Here is a 21,123-nt window from a genome sequence, read left to right as displayed (position 1 = left end):
ACATACAAACATGAATTAAAGTTATGAGACTGGATGAGATCTCTTAGGAAGAAGATATTGAAACAAACAGAAGAGGTCTAGTGTTGAGTCCCGAAATCCTCTAATATTTAGAGATAAGGCAAAAAGGACTAAGAGTGAACAGAGAAGGACAGAAAAGAAAAGGTAGGAGTGTCCTGTCTTGGAAAATAAAACTGTTTCAAGAGGGTGGAAGTATTCAACTTTTGCTGAAAGACTGAGAAAGAAGAGAACATAAAAATGACCATTAGATTTGCCAGGTTGAAAGTCAGCTATGAGGATGGTGGAGAAAGAAGCCTGTCACAAGTGGATTAAGGAGATAAAGAATGTGAACACATAGGCAATGGGAAGTTTCACTGAGAAGGATGAGAAGAGGGGCAGAAAAATGCAGTTCCTTTGGGTTGTGAGAAGTCCCCTTTTCTGAATAAAGGCTGCCTGGAGCATATTTAACTGCTGGTGGTGATGAGCCAACAAGAAATTTAAATGCAAGGATGCAAGGTAGAGGATATCTGCAGAAGTAAAGTCTTCGCAAAGGCAAAAGGGGATGGAATGTGATCATGAATATAGGAAGAGGAGTTGACTTGTCAGCAGAAAGGTTACATTTTCCATTGTTACAATAGGAAAAGAACATTCTTATTGAACTCCTCGTTACATGCTAGTGCTAGGATTCATTAGGCGATAAGACAGATAAAAGCCTTGTTCCACTGGAACTTATATTCCAGTGAGGACACAAACACAAGTAAGTAAATAAACAAGAAGGTTTCACATGAGGATAGGTGCTTTTTGGAAAATAGAACATGGTTATGTGATAGAGAGTGACTCTAGGTGCAACTGCTTTAGATAAAAAAAGAGCCAAGGTGGAGCTGAGACCTGAATTTCCAGAAAGAGACAGGCAAGGGATGATCTGTAGGAAGAAAATTTCAACAGAGGAAACACCTAGTGCAAAGGCTAACCAAATGTGAGTGTGTTCAACGGAAAGAAAGCCATTGTGGCTGGAGCAGAGGGAACGAGGAGGGAGGATAGAAAATTTCAAAGAGAGGCAGACTCCTGTAGTCAAGGATAAAGGGCATTGATTTCATTCTAACGTGATGGGAAGCCCTCGGTAGGTTTTAAGCAGGAGAGAAAGGATCGGATCTTAGGTGAAGGTAGATGATTAGAAACCAGGGGATTCCTATTTGATAATTTTGGCAACAGTGAAATTTAATAGTACAGGAGATTTAAATTAGTTTATACAAATGGACAAAAGGAAAAATGGGAAAATACTCTAAGTTGGACATCTGCTTCCTATATGACTGTGCTCCCAGCAGTTTGAACTGTAGACACTTGCTTTAGAATTTCCAGAGTGCTTTTTAAACCTCAGCTTCCTGGGCCACAGCCCAAACCTGTGAATCTCTGGAGGGTGAGGTGGAACCCAGTAAGCTGTGTTAAAAAAAAAAAAACAGGCACCTCAAGAATTTCTTTAGCAAACTCATGGGCAGGAACTGGCCAAAAGCCAAGAAACAGTCTGGAGAGGGTACACAGTAGGAGCAAAATTCAGGATGGGGGCATGGGCAAAGTATGAGCTAAGAACAATGGGGTGACAGTCAGGGAAGATGACAAACAGTACAGTCATAATAGGAAGCAATGGGAAATCTGGAGGGGAATGCTTAGGTGAGATCCTATTACAAAGGACTGGAAGACTTTTGATTTATTTTTTGATCCCACAGGCAGTAGGAAACCCTTTTAGATTTTTGAGCAAGGGAGTAGAATGAAAAAAGTATATAGTTATCAAATTTTGGTTTTCACTATTGTAAAGGGTAAAGATGGTACCAGAATGACCTGTAAGAGAGGAGGTTGTTACCCAGGTAATCATAATGCTTAGGTTTAAAATGTGGTGCAGGAATGATAATACAAGCAACAGAAGCACGTTAGTTATAACAGCTGGCAAACAGGTAGACCTAGTCTTTCATGTGTTTGTAGTAAAGTGACCTAGAGGGTGGTCCTTTTCTGGTACTTGGAGGGGGTGCTCTGGCATACTTGGAGGGGTTCATGAATTGGCAGGACTGGTGAAGAATGTGATTTTCAGTTGATAATAGCCTCTCTGAAAATTTCGAAATAGGGAAACAAGGTACTGTGGAACTGCATGCTGCAGAGGTGTTAGAGAAAGTTATGAATGTGCATTTGTTCAAAGGGAGTTAATATAGAGGTGTGTGAGAAAGATGAAGGTAATGGTTTGAGAAATGTTCAACTAAAATATTCAAATATTCAGTTAGAGAAAGTTGTGAACATGCATTTGTTCAAAGGGAGTTAATATGTAGGTGTGAGAGAGATGAAAATAATGGTTTGGGGAAATATTCAATTAAGAGTCAGGAGAAAGTTAAAGTGAGGAAGCAGACAAAATTAGTTGTAATAGAACCAATGTATGCACTTTCCCTTAACCAGCTGGAGAGGTTAATCTTAAATGCTGGCTCCGTAAAAACAGGTGCAGTAGTATTATTGATACGCAGTAGTAACAACTAACATCTGACTCATTTGCCAATTTCATCTGCTATTCAGGACAGCTCAGTATGTGGTAAGGCAGTTTATCACTAGCTTCATTTCACAGATGAAGAAACTGAAGATTAGGGAGGTAAATGACTTGCCAAAAGTCACCCAGTTATTGAGGTCTGCATATAGTAAGCTTCTTAATAAACGAAGAATTCACCGTACCCTGAAGGTAATTAGAAAGTTAGATCTATTTTATTGAAAAAGACTCTAATCTTAACAAACTGTAATATTTCTTTAAAATTACCCCAATCGGGAAGTGGGGGGGGTGGCGGGGGGGGGGGGGGGGAGATTATAATTGTCGAATGAGACCTTCTGGAGCCCTCACCATTACAGAAGGTTAGTAACGCAAAGACAACTGTAGTTTTAATGCAGGTCTCAACTTTTCTTAATTACTCCAGGAGTTTATTGTTTAAGATCTCTTTATCAACATCACATCAAGTCAACTACATACATCAAAAAAATATATACACATATACATATATACAAATATGCGTATACACACATGGATACACAGATACAAATATATAAATATATATCTTATATACATATATAGATACATATATACATATTCATTACACACACACACACACACACACACACACACACACACACACACACACACACACATACATACATAAATTGAACCATCCCTGGGAACCAGACATTCTTACTCAGGGAAGGAAGAAGGAGAATCTGCTGTTTTTACTGGCAGGAGCAAATTCAGAGGCTGCAGAAACTCCCGTGCCTAGAGGAGCGTGCTGCGGTCTTTGCGCCAATCAAAGGTAGTTTTTGGTTACGTGGCCACGGTTAACTACAGCAGACCTCCGGGGGGCGAGAGCGAGGAGCACCTGCTGAGACTCGGGAGCTGGGAACCCGGGGAGGACAGAAAAGGACTCCACCTGCCACACGAGGTAGATCATACAGTGCCCCTCTGTGATGCAGCTTCTAGTTCTGGTAGTCCCAGCCGGGGGAGGCGCGAGTGAAGACATTCAGAACCAAGAAATCGCGGGAGTCCCCCTAAGGAGCGGGTGGCAGGCAAGCATCCGACACTGTCCCCGCCTTCTCGCTTTAAACTCTGCTTTGCATCGCGGCACGGAGGCCATCCCTTCCCCAGACGTATCCCTACCTCTGTGCTCCCCTTCACCGAGGACCCTTGGCGTGACTAGAGCCAAGGAAATCCAGAGCAGGCCTGCGGAGCCCATGCCACGTCGGCAGCCCCAACGGCGAGATGCGTTTCGAGACCCTCGAGCCTCCGGCAGCTCCGGAAGGGCAAGACTAGAGCAGGAGGCAGCTGCGAGCAAGGGAAGGTGGGCCCTTAAATAGTGTCTGGCACCACGTGCTAGCTTTGTGCGCACACCTGCAGGTTGTCTGGGGGCGGGTCACTCGCCCGAGTGAGGGTGGCCTAGGCAGCGAAGGGAGGGGCGGGGGAGCAGAGTCGTTGGCTCAAACTCTAGTCCTCAATGCAGTGTTTTTCCCAGAATTTTGACTGTGCAACTAACTCAGTGAGTCCACATTTGTCTCTCTGGAGAACTGAAACAAAAATTTCACAAAATAGTAACCACCCTTACTAATTTACAATGATCTAAACTATCCTTCCCATCCATTTCCTTCTCCTTTTCTAGTGTTTTTAAAAATTCTGGTTTGAAATCACTAAATTCATTTCAACCCTCAGCTTGAAAAAACAGTTTAATGATTCAGTTTACCTAGAAACAGTTTACCTAGAAAACTTAGGAACAGCAACAACTTCTACTATGTTCTGTTTATTTTTAAATAATTCCTACAGAAAAGTGGTAAGAATAATACAAAGAATATGTGTGTGTGTGTGTGTGTATATATATATATATATATATATATATATATATATCCCAAATGTTAACATTTCACTGTTTTATCATTCTCTGTCACTCACTTTGGATAACTAGATAGCTAGATAGATATAGAGAGTTATATATGCATGTATATATTTACATATATATATAATTATGTAATTATATAATTGTTACTTTAGACTGTTTGAAATTAGTCACAGGCATACTCCTCCTCTACATACTATAGTGTATATTTCCTAAAAACAAGAACATTCTGTTCCTTAACTACAGTGAAATGAGCAAAAACAGGAAATTAATATAAATATAATACTATTATCTAAGCGACAGACTCTATTCAAATTTCTCCATTCATCTCAATAATCTCAATTATAGAAAACACACACACACACACACACACGCGCGCGCACACATTTTTTTTTTCTTCCTAGTCCAGAATCATACTAAGGATCACACATTGCATTTGATTATGTCTTTTTTTCTCATTTAATCTGAAAAAGGCCTTCGGGCTTTTTTTTTTTTTTCCTTGCCTTTCATTACCTTGATATGTTCAAAGGGTATATAGTAATTATTTTGGTAGAATGACTTTTAAATTAGTTATCTATTACAGAGTAACAAATTACTCTAAACTTATTGATTTAAAATAAGAGTAAAAATTTATCTCACAGTTTCCGTGTGTCAGGAATTCAAGATCAGCTTAGCTAAGTGGTTCCAGCTTGAGATCTCTCGTGAAACTGCAGTCAAGACATCAACCAGAACTGCAGCTATCTGAAGGCTTGGCTGGGACTAGAGGGTCCATGTCTAAGATGACTCACTGACATGGCTGTTTACTGAAGGCATCATATCTGCACCATGTGGACCTCATCATAGAGTTATTTGAGTGTCCTTTTGACATGGTGGCTAATTCTAGTTCTTCTCCCAGAACAAGATAAAAAGGCAGAAGCCACAATATCTTTTATAATCTATCCTCAGAAGTTACACTATGTCACTCCCACAATATCCTATTGTATACTATGAGGGTTAATTTTATGTGTTGACATGACTGGGCTATAGAGTGTCCAGCATATGGTCAAGCATATTCTGAGGCTTTCTGGAGGGTCTTTTGGATGAGACTAACATATTTTATAGTGGTAACTAATAGATTTATTTTTATTATTTCCATTTTGTTTTTTTTCCCAGTTTATTGAGATATAATTGACATAATATTAGTTTAAGATATACAACATAATGACTTGAAATATATATATCATGAAATGATTACCAAAGTAAGCTTAGTTAATTATCATCATCCACATGTTATATTTTTGCTTATGATAAGAACTTTTAATATCTATTCTCTTATTGACTTTCAAATATACAATATAGTATTAATATAATATTGTTAAATATAGTCAACATGTTGTACATTACATCCCCAAAACTTACCGTATAACAGGAAGTTTGTGTGTTTTGACCACCGTCACTCATTTCCCCCACTACCTGCCCTCCATCTTCGGCAACCGCCAATCTGCTCTCTGGTCCCCTGAGTTCCATTTTGCTAGATTCTGCACATAAGTGAGATAATTATATATTCATCTTTCTCTGTCTGACTTATTTTACTTAGCACAATGCTCTCAAAGTCCAGTTAAGTTGTCACAAATGGCAAGATTTTCTTCTTTTTAATGGTTGAATAATATTCCATTGTGTGCATGTATTGTATTTTCTCTTTCCATTTATCCATCTCTTCGAGATCATGATATCTTTTCCTTCAGATATAAACCCAGAAGTGGAATTGCTGGATCATATGGTAATTCTATTTTTGTGTGTGTGATTGTTTGCATATTAACATTTTTCAATTTTTAAAAACTCACATTTTATTTATATTTTGAATCTACTCTGTGTTTCCTGCAGACAGAATATAGTTCTTGCATTTCATGCACTCATAAAACATGTGTGTTTTGATTGAACTTTTTAATCTGGTAAACATTTAATTTTATTGTTCATATATTTGGATTTATGGCTTCTATTTTTTTTTTCTATTTTTAAGTTTTTGAGGAATTGTCTTACTGTTTTCCATAGTGGCTGCACCAATTTACATTCCCACCAATAGACTACAAGGGTTCCCTTTTATACATACCCTCTCCAACACTTGTTATCTCTTATCTTTTTGATGCTAGCCATTCTATTAAGTGTGAAGATACATCTCACACTTGATGATTAGTGATGTTGAACAACTTTGCATGTTTGCTGTACAGAAGCTTTTAGTTTGGTGTAGTCGCACTTGTTTATGTTTGCTTCTGTTGCCTTTGCTTTTGTTGTCAAATATGAAAAATCATTGCCAAGACCAATGCCAAGGAGCTTACCACCTATGTTTTCTTCTAGGATTTTAATGTTTTTAGGTCTTATGTTCAAGTCTTTAATACACTTTCTGTTGATTTTTTGTTTATATTGTAAGATAGCAGTACGGTTCTATTCTTTTGCATGTGACTGTCAAGTTGGACCAATACTATTTATTGAAGATATTATCCTTCTCCTATTCTATATCTTGTCTCCTTTTTCATAAATTAATTGGCCATGGATTCTTGGGTGTATTTCTGGATACTTTATTCTATATCATTGATCTATATATCTCTTTTTATGCCAATATCATACTGTTTTGATTTGTATAGCTTTGTGATATAGTTTGAAATCAGAAAGTGTGATGCCTCCAGCTTTGTTCTTCCTTCTCAAGATTGCATTGACTACTTGGGGTCTTTTGTGGGTTCCATACAAATTTTAGGATTTTTTTCTATTTATGTGAAAAATGTCATTGGAATTTTTGTAGGAATTGCATTGGATCTGTAGATCACTTTGGATACTACGGACATAACAATATTAATTCTTCCTATCCATGAACACAGAATATCTTTCCATTTTTTGGTATCTTCTTCAATTTCTTTCATCAGTGTCTTAATATAGATCTTTTAACTCCCTGGCTAAAATATTTCCTAAGTATTTTATTCTTTTTTATGCAATTGTAAATAATATTGTTTTCTTATTCTTTTTCTGATAGTTTGTTTTTAGTGTATAGAAATGTAATATATTTTTGTATCCTGAAACTTTACCGAATTTATTATTAGTTCTAAGAATTTTTAGTAGAGTCTTTAGGGTTTCTATATGTAATATCATGTCATCTAGAAATAAACACAGTTCTACTTTTTCCTTTCTGATCTGAATGCCTCTTATCTCTTTTTCTTGACTGATTTAAATGCCTCTTTTTTTTTTTTTTTTTTGATGAATTATTCTGACTAGGACTTCCAGTACTGGCAAAAGTGGTCATCTTTGTCTTGTTCCTAATCCTAAAGGTCGAGCTTTCAGCTTTTCACAATTAAGTATGACGTTAGCTGTGGGTTCATCATATATGGACTTTATTATATTAAGGTATATTCCCTTTCTACCTAGTTTATTGGGTTTTTATCATGAATGGATGTTGAATTTTGTCAAATGCTGTTTCTACATCTATTGAGATGATCATATGGTTTTTATCCTTCATTTTATTAATATGAGGTATCACATTAATTGATTCATGACTGTTGAACCATCCTTGCATTCCTAGAATAAATTTCACTTGATCTTGATGAATGATGCTTTAAATATATTGTTGAATTTGATTTGCTGATATATTGTTAAGGATTTTTGCATCTTTGTTGATAAGAGATGTTGGCCTATAATGTTCTTTTCTTTTAGTGTTTTCCTCTGGTTTTTCTATGAGTGTAATGCTGGCCGTTAAAAATGAGTTTGGAAGTATTCCCTTCTCCTGTAGGTGGCACAGAGTTGGGTCTTGATTTTATTTTTAATCCATTCAGCCACTCTGTCTTTTGATCAAAGAATTTAGTCCATTCACACGTAAAGTAATTATTGGGAGGTATGGACTTACTATTGCCATTTTATTCATTGCTTTTTGCTGTTTTGTAGTTCCTGGGTTCTTTTCTTCTCTTTATCGCTTTGTGACTTAATGATTTTCTGTAGTAGTATGCTTAGACTCCTTTCTCTTTATCTTTTGTGTATCTATATAATACACTTTAGATTTATAACTGTCTTTTTAAATCTGATAATAACTTGTTTGAACACATACTAAAGTTCTATTTTTTACTCTCCTCCTCTAAAGCTTTATGTTTTTGACATCATCATTTACATTTTGTACCTGTGTATCCACTAACAAATATTATAGTTATAGTTATTTTTATTACTTTTGTCTTTTTACCTTCATACTAGATTTATAAGTGATTTATCTACCACCATTACAACATTAGAGTATTCTGAATTTAATTATATATTTATCTTTACTAATGGGATTTATAAGTTCATATGTTCTTCTGTTACTATTTTGCACCCTTTTATTTCAGCTTGAAGAAGTTCCTTTAACATTTTTTGTAAGACTGGTCTTGTTGTTATTAATTACTTCATCTTTTGCATGTCTGGAAATCTCTATCTCTCCATCAATTCTCAAGGACAACTTTGCTAGGCAGAGTATTCTTGGTTGGTAGGTTGGTTTGTTTTCCCCCAGCACTTGAGTATGTTATGCCGCTCCCTTCCAGCTAGAAGTTTCTGCTTAAAAATCTGCTAATGGTCTTATGGGAGTTCCCTTGTACATAACACGTTTTTCTTGTCATGCTTTTAAGGATCTCTCCTTGTCTTTAACTTTTGACAATTTAATTATAATGTATCTTGATTTGGGTCTCTTTGAATTAATCTTTAGAAATCTATGGTATTTCTGGATCTGATATCCATTTCTTTCCCTAGGTTAGAGAACTTTTCACCTATTATTTTTTGAATAAGCTTTATGTCCCTCTCTCTCTCTCTCTCTTTTCCTTCTATAATAATCTCCTCTAACATACATATTGATCTAGTTGATGGTGCCCCTTCAGTTATCCTCAATATTTTTATTTCTTTTCTTCCTTTTATTGGATTAATTCCACTGTCTTTTTTTTTTATCAGTTTGCCGATCCTTTCTTCTACTCGATTTAATTTTATATTAAACCCTTCTACTGAATTTTTTAGTTTAGTTATTGGATTCTTCAGCTTTATGATTTATTTTTTACTCTTTCTTATATTTTCCATCTCTTTGTTTAAATTCTTACTTCGTTTATGCATTGTTCTCCTGATCTCAGTGATCATCATTATGTCAATTATTTTGAACTCTTTATCATTCATGAAGGTCTGTTTCTGAGTTTGTCATATTATTTTGTATGTGATATATTCCTGTTTCTTCATTTTCCTTGACTTGCTGTTGGTGCATCAGATGAAAGAGCCAACCTCTTCCAGTCTTGAGAGTGATCTTATGTAGGAGATGAACCTTATCATTCATCTCAACCCTATCTCTTGGTTGTCTCTCAAATCTTTGTGATTGCCCAAGCCATGTTTCTTTTGTTCTAGTGCTCTCAGTGGTTTAGGAAAAGATGGAGCTGGGAATTTCTGTCTGAGCCTTGGAAAGATAGCTGGTTAATAACCGTTTCATTGTTTGCTACAGTCCTTTGGGATCTGGAACTCAAGCAGCACTGGCCACAGAGCCTGGCCATCAAGGAGTTTGTTCCTTGGGTGGCAGCCACAAAGCCAGGATGTTAGATGTATAAACAAGCTCTTTCTGGGGTGACATCAGTGACCCGGAACTGGCCAGAGGGGAAATTTGGAGATGGGACTCATAGGTCTCCCTGGTTGACAGAGAGGATTGTAGTATATCTCTAGATGTGTGGTAACATAGAAGCTTGATCTGCATACAACTTTTAAGTTATCCAAATAGGCCTTCCAGAAAGGCAGGGAGATGAGCATTTTTTTCCATTGCCTCTCAGCCAAACATTGGGAAGACAGCCACAATAAGTCCATATGAGCATTTTAAGAACTGTCTCTTAGTTCATTATAACCTATGGATCTCATGGATGTGAGCTTTCAGAGCTAGTTTTTTGGGGACCCATCCCTCTGGTGGAAGTCTTAAGAGTTAGAGTGCTAGATATTGGGTCCAAGCCCTTTACTTTTCAGGAAGAAGCTGGAAATTCAGTTTACTTTCAATTATATGTCACTGTACTGGGGTGAGTTTTATGGAAAGATTATGTCTTAGCCTTTTTTACTCATTTTGATGAGGGTCTTTTTCTTATTTTTCCAGTATAGGTGTCACTCAGCTGGTTTCTGGATTTCTATCAGAGGGAATTATTCCATATGTAGCTTAGAATTGGCCTGTATATGGGAGCAGGTGAATTCAGAAGACTTCTGTGTCACCATTTTGAACCCAAAACCCTGAGATTAACATTTAAATCAGTAGACTGAGTAAAACAATCTCATGTGGGTGGGCCTCATCCAATCAGTTGAAGGCCTGAATAGGCGTAAAAGCAATTCCCTAAGTAAGCTGGAATTCCTCCTGTCTGACTATCCTCAAACCAGACATTGTTTATTTGTTTGTTTATTTTTGCTTTCAGATTCAAGCTGAAATGTAAGATCTTCCTACATCTCAAGCCTGCTGTCCTTCAGACAAGAGCTACAATTTGGCTCTCAGCTTGCCAGCTCACTTTACAGATCTTGTACAGATCTTGGGACTTGTCAACCTCCATAATTGTATGTGCCAATTTCTTATAATAAAATTCTCTCTGTCTCTGTCTCTGTCTCTGTCTCTGTCTCTCTCTCTCTTTCATCACTCTCTCTCTTTTGCTCACTCATATAATAAAGATGTGCAGAACAGCCCTTTTTAGTGTAAGAAGGCACTATACATGAATGGAAATACCAGGAGGCAGAGATCACTTGGAGCCATCTTGGAGGCTGGCTACCACATGCCTCAATTTGGTTTTGTCTGATATTTCTTTATGTCTAGATCCAGGTTATGCCTTCTTGGAAGAAACATCACAGAAGAAATGTTGTGGGGTTTTTTTTCAGTGCATTATATCAGGAGGCATATATTGTCTATTTATCCTGTTGCTGATGGTTCAAATTTGATCACTTAGATAAGGCGTTGTTTGCTAGGTTTCTCTAGCATAAAGTTACCATTTTCCTTTGTAATTAATAAGCATTTTATGAGGAGATACTTTAAAACTATGTAAATGTCTCATTTTTCATCAAATTTTCACCACTAATTTTAGTATTTAGTGTTTTAGATAACCCTTGTCTAAATAAATGCTTACTATGATAGTTGCTACATGGCATTTTTTCTCATTCAATCATTATTATTATATTCATTAATTGGCATTCTATTATAAAGGAAAGCTTTCCTTCTTTCTCATTTCACTTATTTATCTATATCGACATGGATTCAATGTCTATATCAATATAGATTTTATTTATTCAGTGGGTCATAATTTATTATTACCATTGTTTATTTTGGTGGTCAGATTGCCCCTGATTTGGCTAACAAGAGTCCTCAAATTAGCTTGTGTTGTATTGATCAGTTCCCCTCATTTCTTTAAGGTCTTTTTTTCTGCAAAACAAGATGTCCCAGGCTTATCTTGTATTTTTCCAGGCCCAGCACTGGAACTTGTCATGTCTCCAAAGAATGCTGGTCCTTTTTAGCAGAGAATGATATTTGAAAACCAAGTTCTAGATGGCAATTGTGTTCATTACTATTGGAGTATCATTGCTTCTATGCCCTCTTGGAAAGCAGTGCAGGAAATACATGTGTATATATACCTGTTTCTATGTCTATTTGAATCTACTTATATCTATATTTATATATCACATGAATTTTATATCAATTCTTCACATTCCAGTTCAATACCATAGATAACATAACCATCCCTCTTTCCATATTTTGACTCCTTTCTCTAACAGTAAAATACATAGTTTTCATTACTCATAATATATTAACTTTTTTGCTTAATCTTAGAACAAACAGAAAGTTGTTTTGGAATTGCTAATCCTATACCATGGTGAAAGCAAATCTACTAGTTTTTAAAGTTTTTTTAAAAAAATTTTTATTTATTTTATTTTTTATTAAATTTATCCGAGTGACATTGTTAATAAAATTATATAGGTTTCAAGTATACAATTCAATAACATATCATCTGTATATCACATTGTGTGTCCAGGACCCAAAGTTTTGTCTTGTTTTTAACCTGAGAGCATAAAAATAACATTAATCTGTTCAAAATCTGCTGAGACTAATTACCACCCCACCCATTTCAGTGTGGTTATATAATGTAGCTAGATTTATTTGTTCTATTTCTACTTCTTTTTAGGTTTCTTCCTACCCTGTTTCAATTTTTAATTTTTGCATAAGTGAAACATTAACATAGTTCTGAATGTCAGGACTATATGAAAAGATATGATCAGAGAAATATCACTTCTGTGATATTTCTATACCCATTCTATACCCATTCTCTTTCTTTCCACATTATTTCCACCCACCTTTCATGAGTATCCAATTTCAGTAGTTTCTGGCTTATCTGTCTTTTATTTTTTCCCAAATGAGCAGACACATTATGTCTTCTTATTTCTCTTTATTATATATTAGGCACTTTATTATACTACATGTACTTTTTTTGCACTATGCTTTTTTTCACTTAACAGATATGCTGGAATTTACTCTGTATAAGTTCAGAGATAGTCCTCATTCTTTCACAGCTTATAGTACCTCATTATGTAGATGTACCATAGTTTTTTTCAACCATTTTCCTATATATAAACATTTAGGTTATATTTAATATTTTGCAATTCTATATAATGTGAAGAGCAATTTAGTGCATATTACTTTTCCTATTGTTGGAAGTGTATCTCCAGTGAAAATCTTTAGAAGTGGAATTCTTGGTTTAAAAGATAAATACATATTTAGTTATCTATTGCAGAATTCCCTCAATATGAATTGTATCAATATAGATTCCCAACTGGAATGTATGCGAGTACCTGTTAATCAAATGTGTTGTCATCATAGCTTAAAATTTTAACCAATCTAATAGGTAAGAAATTGTATCTCAGTGTATTTTCAATTTGCATTCCTCTTATTATGAGTTAGCTTGAACATATCTTAATAGGTTTAATAGTTATTTTAAGCTTTTATTCTTTTGGTAATTATTCATATTTCTGTTCATTTTTCTATCATTTTTTGAAGATGTTTTCTCTCAGTCAATTATCTTTTGATTTTATCTATCTATCTATCTATCTATTTATTTATTTATTTATTTATTTATTTTAAGAGTCCAGAAGTAAACCCATATTTATATGGGCAAATAATTTTTGACAAAAAGGCCAAAAACATACAGCAGAGAAAGGAAAGCCTCTTCAATAAATGCTGCTATGAAAAGTGGAAGATCACCTGCAAAAGAATGAGACTAGAATGTTGTCTATCACCACACAGAAAAATTAACTCAAAATGGATTAAGGACCTGAATATAAGACTGGAGTCAATAAAATGCATAGAAGAAAACATAGGAACTAAGCTCAAGTACCTTGGACTTAAAGAAGATTTTATGAATTTGACCTCAAAATCAAGAGAAGAAAAGCTAAAATAAATGAATGGGGCTACATCAAAGTAAAAAGCTTCTGCTCAGCAAAAGAAACCGTCAACAAGTTAAAGAGACAAGATCCAAATGGGAAAATATATTTGCAAGCAATGCCTCCAATAAGGGCCTAATATCCAAAATAGACAAAGAACTCATACGACTCAATAACAACAAAAAGCAAATGATACAACAAAAAAAATGGGCAGAGGAACTGAACAGATACTTCTCCCTAGAGGATATACAAATGACCAAGAAATATATCAAAAGATGCTCAACATTGTTAGCTATTAGGAAAATACAAATCAAAACCACAGTGCAGTATCACCTCACACCATTTAGAATAGCTATAATCAACAGAACAATTAATAACAAATGTGAGAGAGGATGCAGAGAAAAAGGAACCCTCATACACTGCTGGTGGGACTGTAAATTGGTACAGCTACTATGGTACGTGCAGCAATAATTAAGTGTACATTTAGCAAAATGGATGGATATTAAAAAATAGTCTCGAGTGAAAAAAAAAGATACAGAATAAGGCCTATAGCACAATGACACCTATGTAAATTAAGAGCAGATGTTGGTCACCCAGATTGCCTCTAACACTTGCTATTTCAATACTATCATGAACATCCTTATATATGTATCAATGAAATTATAAGAGAATTTTTGAAGGAAATTCACCTTGGAGCAGAATTATTGGGTTATAAAGTATATTCAACTGATTAATACCAGATTGGACCCCTTCCATCAGTCTGCACTCCTACCAACAGTGAACCAGGATTCTTCTGCCTCCACATCCCTGCCAACCCTAAACATCATCCAGCTTTCTAATTTTTGCCCTTCTGATATGTATGTAAGTAATGTGTTTATGATGTCTTTTTGCCTCATAAGCATTTTTTTTTTTAATTTATGTAGTCAAGCTATCAGTCTTTTCTTTTATTGTATCTGGATCATGAGCCATAGTGAGAAAGCCTTTATGATTACTGAGATTATGAAGTAATTCATTCATGGTTTTTTGCATTTGTTTCATTTCCTTTATTTTACAGGTGGACCCATGATGCATTTGGTGTTTTTTTCTTGTGCTCAGTTCTGGATTTCCACAATATATTCTTTTGCAAATAAAGACCTCTCACTAACACCAAAACTCAATATTCAGCAGGTAAGTATGCTGAGTGTCTAGTATCTTGCAGTTATCTTATTTAAACCTTTGGGAACAAAAAAAATCTTTTTGCTTCATACCCTTCAATAAGTTTCTGTCTCATTTGAAGTAATATCTTAAGTCTAATCTGTGTAATTCTATGTGATCTGGTTCCCTTTAACCTATGAATTCATTTTCTGCTACTTTCCTCTTCTTACACACCCCACAACCCCAATCACAATGTCTTCTGCTGTTCTTGAATGCACCTGTATTTTTTGTGCGTGTATCTGTTTTTCTATGACAAAACTTCCTGGTTCCTAGACTATTAATGACACATGGTAGACACTTAAGAGGAATTTGTTGAGTAAATAAATACATGAATCCCATGGGAGGGAATGGAGATTATTCATATAGTCATCCCATTGTACTACACTTAAGAAATTAGGTATGTATTGGAAAAATTTTTAAATTTTTTACTATAAACAAAATACAGACTTTATAGAAGTTTTTGCCAATGGGGCCAATAAAAAAATCTAAATGGCACTAAAACTGGAGCAGTGAGTTATAAGTATACACAAATGGCAGGTTGCACTGAGAGCAAATGTCAAGTTTTACTACAACCAGGAGACTAAGCTTTGTGTGTAGAGATTTACACAAGGTGATTGACCTAAAAATTCATCAATTAAGCTGGCTAACCTAAAAGAACACTAAGTGGTCCGCTGGCTTCTGACTGAAGGAAACACAGTCCTCTTCAGAGGAAGCATCTTTAATGGAGACCATCAGAATTTTCACAGATTAAGATCAACCAAATGTAAACTCACAAAATATTAACTATGTCATATGGATATTTATCCATATGACAAAATGGATGAACCTAGAGGACATTATCTTTAGTGAAATAAGCCAGATGGAGAAACACAAATACTGCATAGTATCACTTGTATGTGGATTCTGAAAAAAAAAAAAGCTGATTTCATAGAAACAACAGATAAATTGGTGGTTACCAATCTATATTTAGTCAATCTAAATATTGGCTTACAAAAAATGCATATTTCAACAGCCAGAAATTTTTTAAAAGCCCTGTTAGATAAATAAGAATTAAAGGGAACTCTCTTAACAAGATAAGAGTATGCAAAAAACCTTCAATAAATAACCATTGTTTATGGTGAAATAGTAGAAACATCTCATTTTAAACCCAAAGAAAACAGGATGCTTACTAAAAATATATACATAAGAAGAAATCTGACAAAATACGTAAGGAAAATTTATAGAGAAAATTATAAAATGTTATTCAGAGAAATTGAATAAGACCTAAGTGAATACATAAGCCCATTCATAGATAAGAAGATAAAATAAAGAAAATATATTAGCTCTCTACAACCTGATCTGTAGATTCAATGCAATTTTAGTCAAAATTTAACGACATTTTTCAAGGAACTTGGCAATGTAATTCTAAAATATATAAGGAAAGGCAAAGGCCAAAACAAAGTGACACTTGGTGATACTTGTTCCACTAAGTATCAAGTTATAAATTCTTTTAGGGGGAAGAGGCTAAAAGTATATATTTATTTATTCCAACCTTATTGATGAATAATTGACAAGTAGAATTATATATATTTAAAATATACAATGTGATGATTTGATATACATATGTAATGTGGAATGATTACCAAAATCAAGATAATGCAGATATTATCTCAAACAGTTAACTATTTTGTGTGTATGTGCTGAGAACACGTAAGCCATACTCTCAGCAACTTTCAAGTATACAATGCCCAATACTGTATTATTAATTAAAGTCCCTGTGCTGTACAATAGATCCTTAGAACTTATTCTTCTTAAAACTGAAAATTTATACCCTTGACCTACATTTCTTCCTCCCCATTTCTTCCTTCCAGCCCCTGGTAACCACCAATATATCTGTTGTTTCTATGCAATCAGCTTTTTAAAAAATTTTTTTAGAATCCAGATACAAGTGATACCATGCAATATTTGTATTTCTCCATCTGGCTTATTTCACTAAAGATAATGTCCTCTAGGTTCATCCATTTTGTCATAAATGGCAGAATTTCCATTTTCTCATGGCTGAATAATATTCCATTGTGTATATCTGTATATCACATTTTCTTTGCCCATTCATCTGTCAAAGGCTGTTTAGGTTCTTTCCATATCTTAGCTATTGTGAATAATGCTGCAATAAACATTGGAGTGCAAATATCTCTTCAAGATCCAGTTTGGTATTTGTTAATGCATAGTCAAATAAATGGATGAGAAATAAGAGAAAGACTTCGTGTACAGAAAATAGACATATGTCATAGGTGGCACTGAAGATCACTAGTGAAAGATGGGACTATTCAATAAATATTGTTGGGACAATCAGTTAGACACAATAAAATAATGAACTGGAATCCCAACCTCATACACACTGAGTCTATTCCTAATGGAAAAATGCATAAATGTGAAAGACAAGACATTAAAATAATTAGAGGAAAAATATGAGAATATGTTTATGACCTTATGGTAAAGAAATATTTCTTATAATAGACATAAAAAATGAAAACCCTAAAGGAAAAGTTTGATGGATTCAACTATATTAAAATTAAAAACTTTCTTTATTAAAAGGCACTATTAAAAGTAAAACCACATGAACTACATAAGACATTTGCAATACATATAACTATAATTAAGATTATTATGCAGAATATATAAAGAAACTTACGTATCAACCAGAAAAAAATACAGTAAAAAATGAAAAAAAAACAAAATTCTACTTTCAGTTACATTATGTCCAAAATTAGATAGATGGATCATTCCATTGAAAACAACTCTAAGTGCTAGAATACATGTGTATGTGTGTGCACATGTGGATATGGATCAATCTATCTAGATATCCATGCAAGTATATATAGTTAGAATACACAAATAGAATTATCAGGAAAAAATAAGAGAGAAGCCAGTTGGGCATTTTGGGGATTGTGGGAAAATTTGAACTTTGATTCTGAAAGACTTTTGGGCTACTGGGAACAGAAATAGAGGCTTGCTAGAATTGTTAGAATGACAAACTCAGATAATAAAAAGTGTTTCAAGAATGTGGAGAAATTGGAACCCTTATACACTGCTGGTGGGAATGTAAAATTGTGCAGATACTTTGGAAAACATTTTGATAGTTCCTCAAATGATTAAACCTAGCAATTCCACTCATAAGGATATACTCAAGAGAAATTAAACATATGTCTACACTAAAATTTATACATGAATGTTAATAGTAGCATTATTCTTAATAGCCAAAAGGTGGAAACAACCCAATTGGTAATCAACTGATGAATGAATGGATAAACAATCTATACAATGGAATATTATTTTGCCATTGCAAATAATAAAGTACTAATACATGTTACAAGTTGGATGAATCTTGAAATAATGCTAAGTGAAAGAAGCCAGTTACAAAATTCCACACATTACATGATCCTATTTATGTGAAAGTTTATAGTAGGGAAATCTATAGAGACAGAAAGTAAATTGGAAAAGATAGTAGGGTGATAACTAAAGGGTACAGGGTTTCTCCCTGAGGTGATGAGAATGTTCTCAAACTAACTGTAGTGATTGTTGCACATATTTGTAAGTGTACTAAAAACCATTGAATGTACACTTTAATTGTATTAACTGTATGGTATGTGAACTATTCTCAAGAAAACTATTTATAAAGAATATAAAGATACAGAAAACTTGAAAATTATTAATAGAAAAGGTATAACATGCACGTACCAGGAAAAGACATGTAGTATAGTTAGATTACTTGTTTACGAAATAGAATTTAAATCAGAAAACATTACCAGAGATAAAGAGGGTCACTTAATAATGACAATAGAATAATTCACTCAGATAATGTAATGATTTCAAATTTGTCTGTCTATCATAACATACCCTCAAAATATTTAAGTCAAGTTTGACAGAATTATAAGAAGAAATAGACAAATTTGCATTCACGGTTAAATTTTAATTTATCAAGGGTTGATAGACTAAGTAGACAAAAAATTATCAAATACACTGAAAATGTGTACAATGTAATTAACATGCATGTTATAATGGGCTTATAAAACACTGAGCCTCCAAAGTGAAGAACGCATCTTTTCTTTCAAGTTAATGGGGCTAATTTATAAAAGTTAACCCCAGAATAAATAATAAAGCAAATTTCAAAAAACCTCAAAGAGTAAACTCATGTAGTATATGTTGTCTGACCTCAGTGCCATTAAGCTAGAAACCAGTAACTAAAAGGGAAACAATTTTAAAAATCTATATATTCAAAAATTAAAATAGATATTTCTAAATAACACATGCACCAAAGGGAAAAAAATCATAATAGAAATTAACATATGTTAGTATATATTTCAAACTGAACCATAAGGGAAATATCATATTGAAATTTATGGTATTCAGCTAATGCAGGTTCTAGAAAGAAATTCAAATTCTTACATGGATATATTGAAAAAAGCAAACTCTAAAAAGCACCTATTTCAAGAAGTTAGAAAAAGAAATCCAAAGAAAATAGAAGGAAGGCTTTCTAAAAATAAGAGTAAGAATAAGTCAAATAAAAACACATAAAAACCAAATCGGGTTTTTTAAAAAGTCTAATTAATTGGATAAGTGACTAATGAGAGTTTTCAAGAATAGAGAAAAGAATAAAAGTAATGGTGAATATTAGAAATGTACAAGAGGTCATTACTGCAGATGGCTCAAGAAGACCTGCTAAGTTTGTCGAATGAACCAACCCAGAGGTCCCTAACAAAATGCTTCCAGACTGCAGTTTACTTGAAGATACCATCTATGACCATGACCAGTTTGGAAACTTTCAGCTTCTGATGAATTATAAAGGAGATTGATATCAAATCATCCTAAATTCTCTCTTTCTAGTCCCCCTTTCTTACAACAAAATTTTATTTACACTCAGGTTACCCTTAGAACAAAGGTTGTGGATTAGATCCTTGCTCTAGCACAGAGAAATAGCCATTGTACAACGGGGTCAGCACATCTGCAAGTTGCGGTTCAGTCGTGACAGAGTCTGGGACCTGAACCTTGTAAGGTATTGCCAGGAACACATATGTATAGTGGGTGTATGGACATGTTAGAGAGTAGTCAGATAACTACCAGAGAAGAAAATTATTCTCCACGAGACTTAATTTCTCCCAACTCAAATAGTGTTTTAAAAATCTGTGATGACACTAATCCTGTCATAACACCAATATGGAGTTTAAAAACAGCTGCAATGCTTTTGCCACCTAATCAAATTAACATTATTAGGAATGTGGGTCTCTTGAATACAACAAAATGTCATTTTTTTAATGGAAAATCAATTCCTAGGAATTTCTTGTAAAAATATGGTCAGTTTATTTACAAAGCAGAAGAGGAACTGCATCTTTGGGGGGTTTCCATACTGGCTTGGGGGTATGAAATGTTGGGCCCTCAATAGTGAAAGAAGTTCATTCAGGAGTCACATAAAGAGCAGTGTTCTCTCCCTTTTGGAAAGCAGAATTAATGTAATAGGCTGAGCAGAATCAGTGTCTAGATCCAGTCTAGGACAATTTTCGTGCTCTTAAACCACTAGATCATTTTAGTGAGTGGCCAGTTTAAAATTAGCACCCCTATTGTAAATTACCTCGGTATAATTCTGTGACACAATGTTAATCAGTGAATGAACTGTCCATGGAAATGGTCAAACATCGATTTGCAATTCAGAGCCTTGAGACCAGGTGGTGGTGTTAGTGGTGTCAAAGGTTAATGGATGGCCAGGAGGCTAGGAAATGGGGCCATTTACAGGGCTTTCCAGGCTACCTAACTCTTTACGGATGTTTCATCACCATTTATCTTTTCACTCCCTTGAAGTCAAGGCAGAAGAGATTTTGCTATCATCTGGACCTACCTATCCACAAAACCCATGGATTTGCATATCATATTTTACTATATTTAACCTATTTCAGATTCTGTATTTTGGTAGTACTGCAGCAAAAACTTGACCACTTACAGTTTTCAGAGGTGCAGAATATGCTCCCCCCCCCCCCCAATGGGAATGGAGACTGAATTGCTGTCATCTGTGTCATCCTATGTTTGCCTGCCGAGGCAGCAAGATTGAGAACAGCAGTGTGGAACCAGTAAGCCATGGAGGAAAGTGTCCTTTCACTCTCCTTCC

At 34.7% G+C, this 21,123-nt stretch overlaps 1 protein-coding gene and 1 long non-coding RNA gene across 6 annotated transcripts in view; one reads left to right on the top strand and one right to left on the bottom strand.

The window, feature by feature from the left end:
• The window catches only part of CR2 (complement C3d receptor 2), a 32,785-nt gene extending 28,941 nt beyond the window's left edge, over positions 1 to 3,844 (bottom strand). For 3 of the 5 annotated variants that reach the window (XM_016120117.2, XM_016120125.2, XM_016120135.2), the window contains exon 1: positions 3,668 to 3,844. In XM_016120117.2, coding sequence (XP_015975603.2) covers positions 3,668 to 3,743 — 76 coding nt within the window. In that variant the 5' untranslated portion in view covers positions 3,744 to 3,844. The remainder of the gene's footprint in view (positions 1 to 3,667) is intronic. The other 2 variants (XM_016120162.2, XM_016120152.2) reach the window with 2 other exon arrangements.
• Positions 3,132 to 15,829, top strand: LOC107497877. Its single transcript, XR_001593901.2, has 3 exons — positions 3,132 to 3,452; positions 10,796 to 10,931; positions 14,848 to 15,829. It is a non-coding gene; the product is annotated as an uncharacterized LOC107497877 (long non-coding RNA).
• The last annotated feature ends 5,294 nt before the right edge of the window (positions 15,830 to 21,123 follow it).

This window comes from Rousettus aegyptiacus, unplaced genomic scaffold, assembly GCF_014176215.1.
Source record: "Rousettus aegyptiacus isolate mRouAeg1 unplaced genomic scaffold, mRouAeg1.p scaffold_m13_p_22, whole genome shotgun sequence".
Classification (NCBI taxonomy): Eukaryota; Metazoa; Chordata; class Mammalia; order Chiroptera; family Pteropodidae; genus Rousettus; species Rousettus aegyptiacus.
The sequence above is the reverse complement of the archived record's forward strand: the minus strand, read 5'-3'. Positions and strand labels throughout refer to the sequence as shown.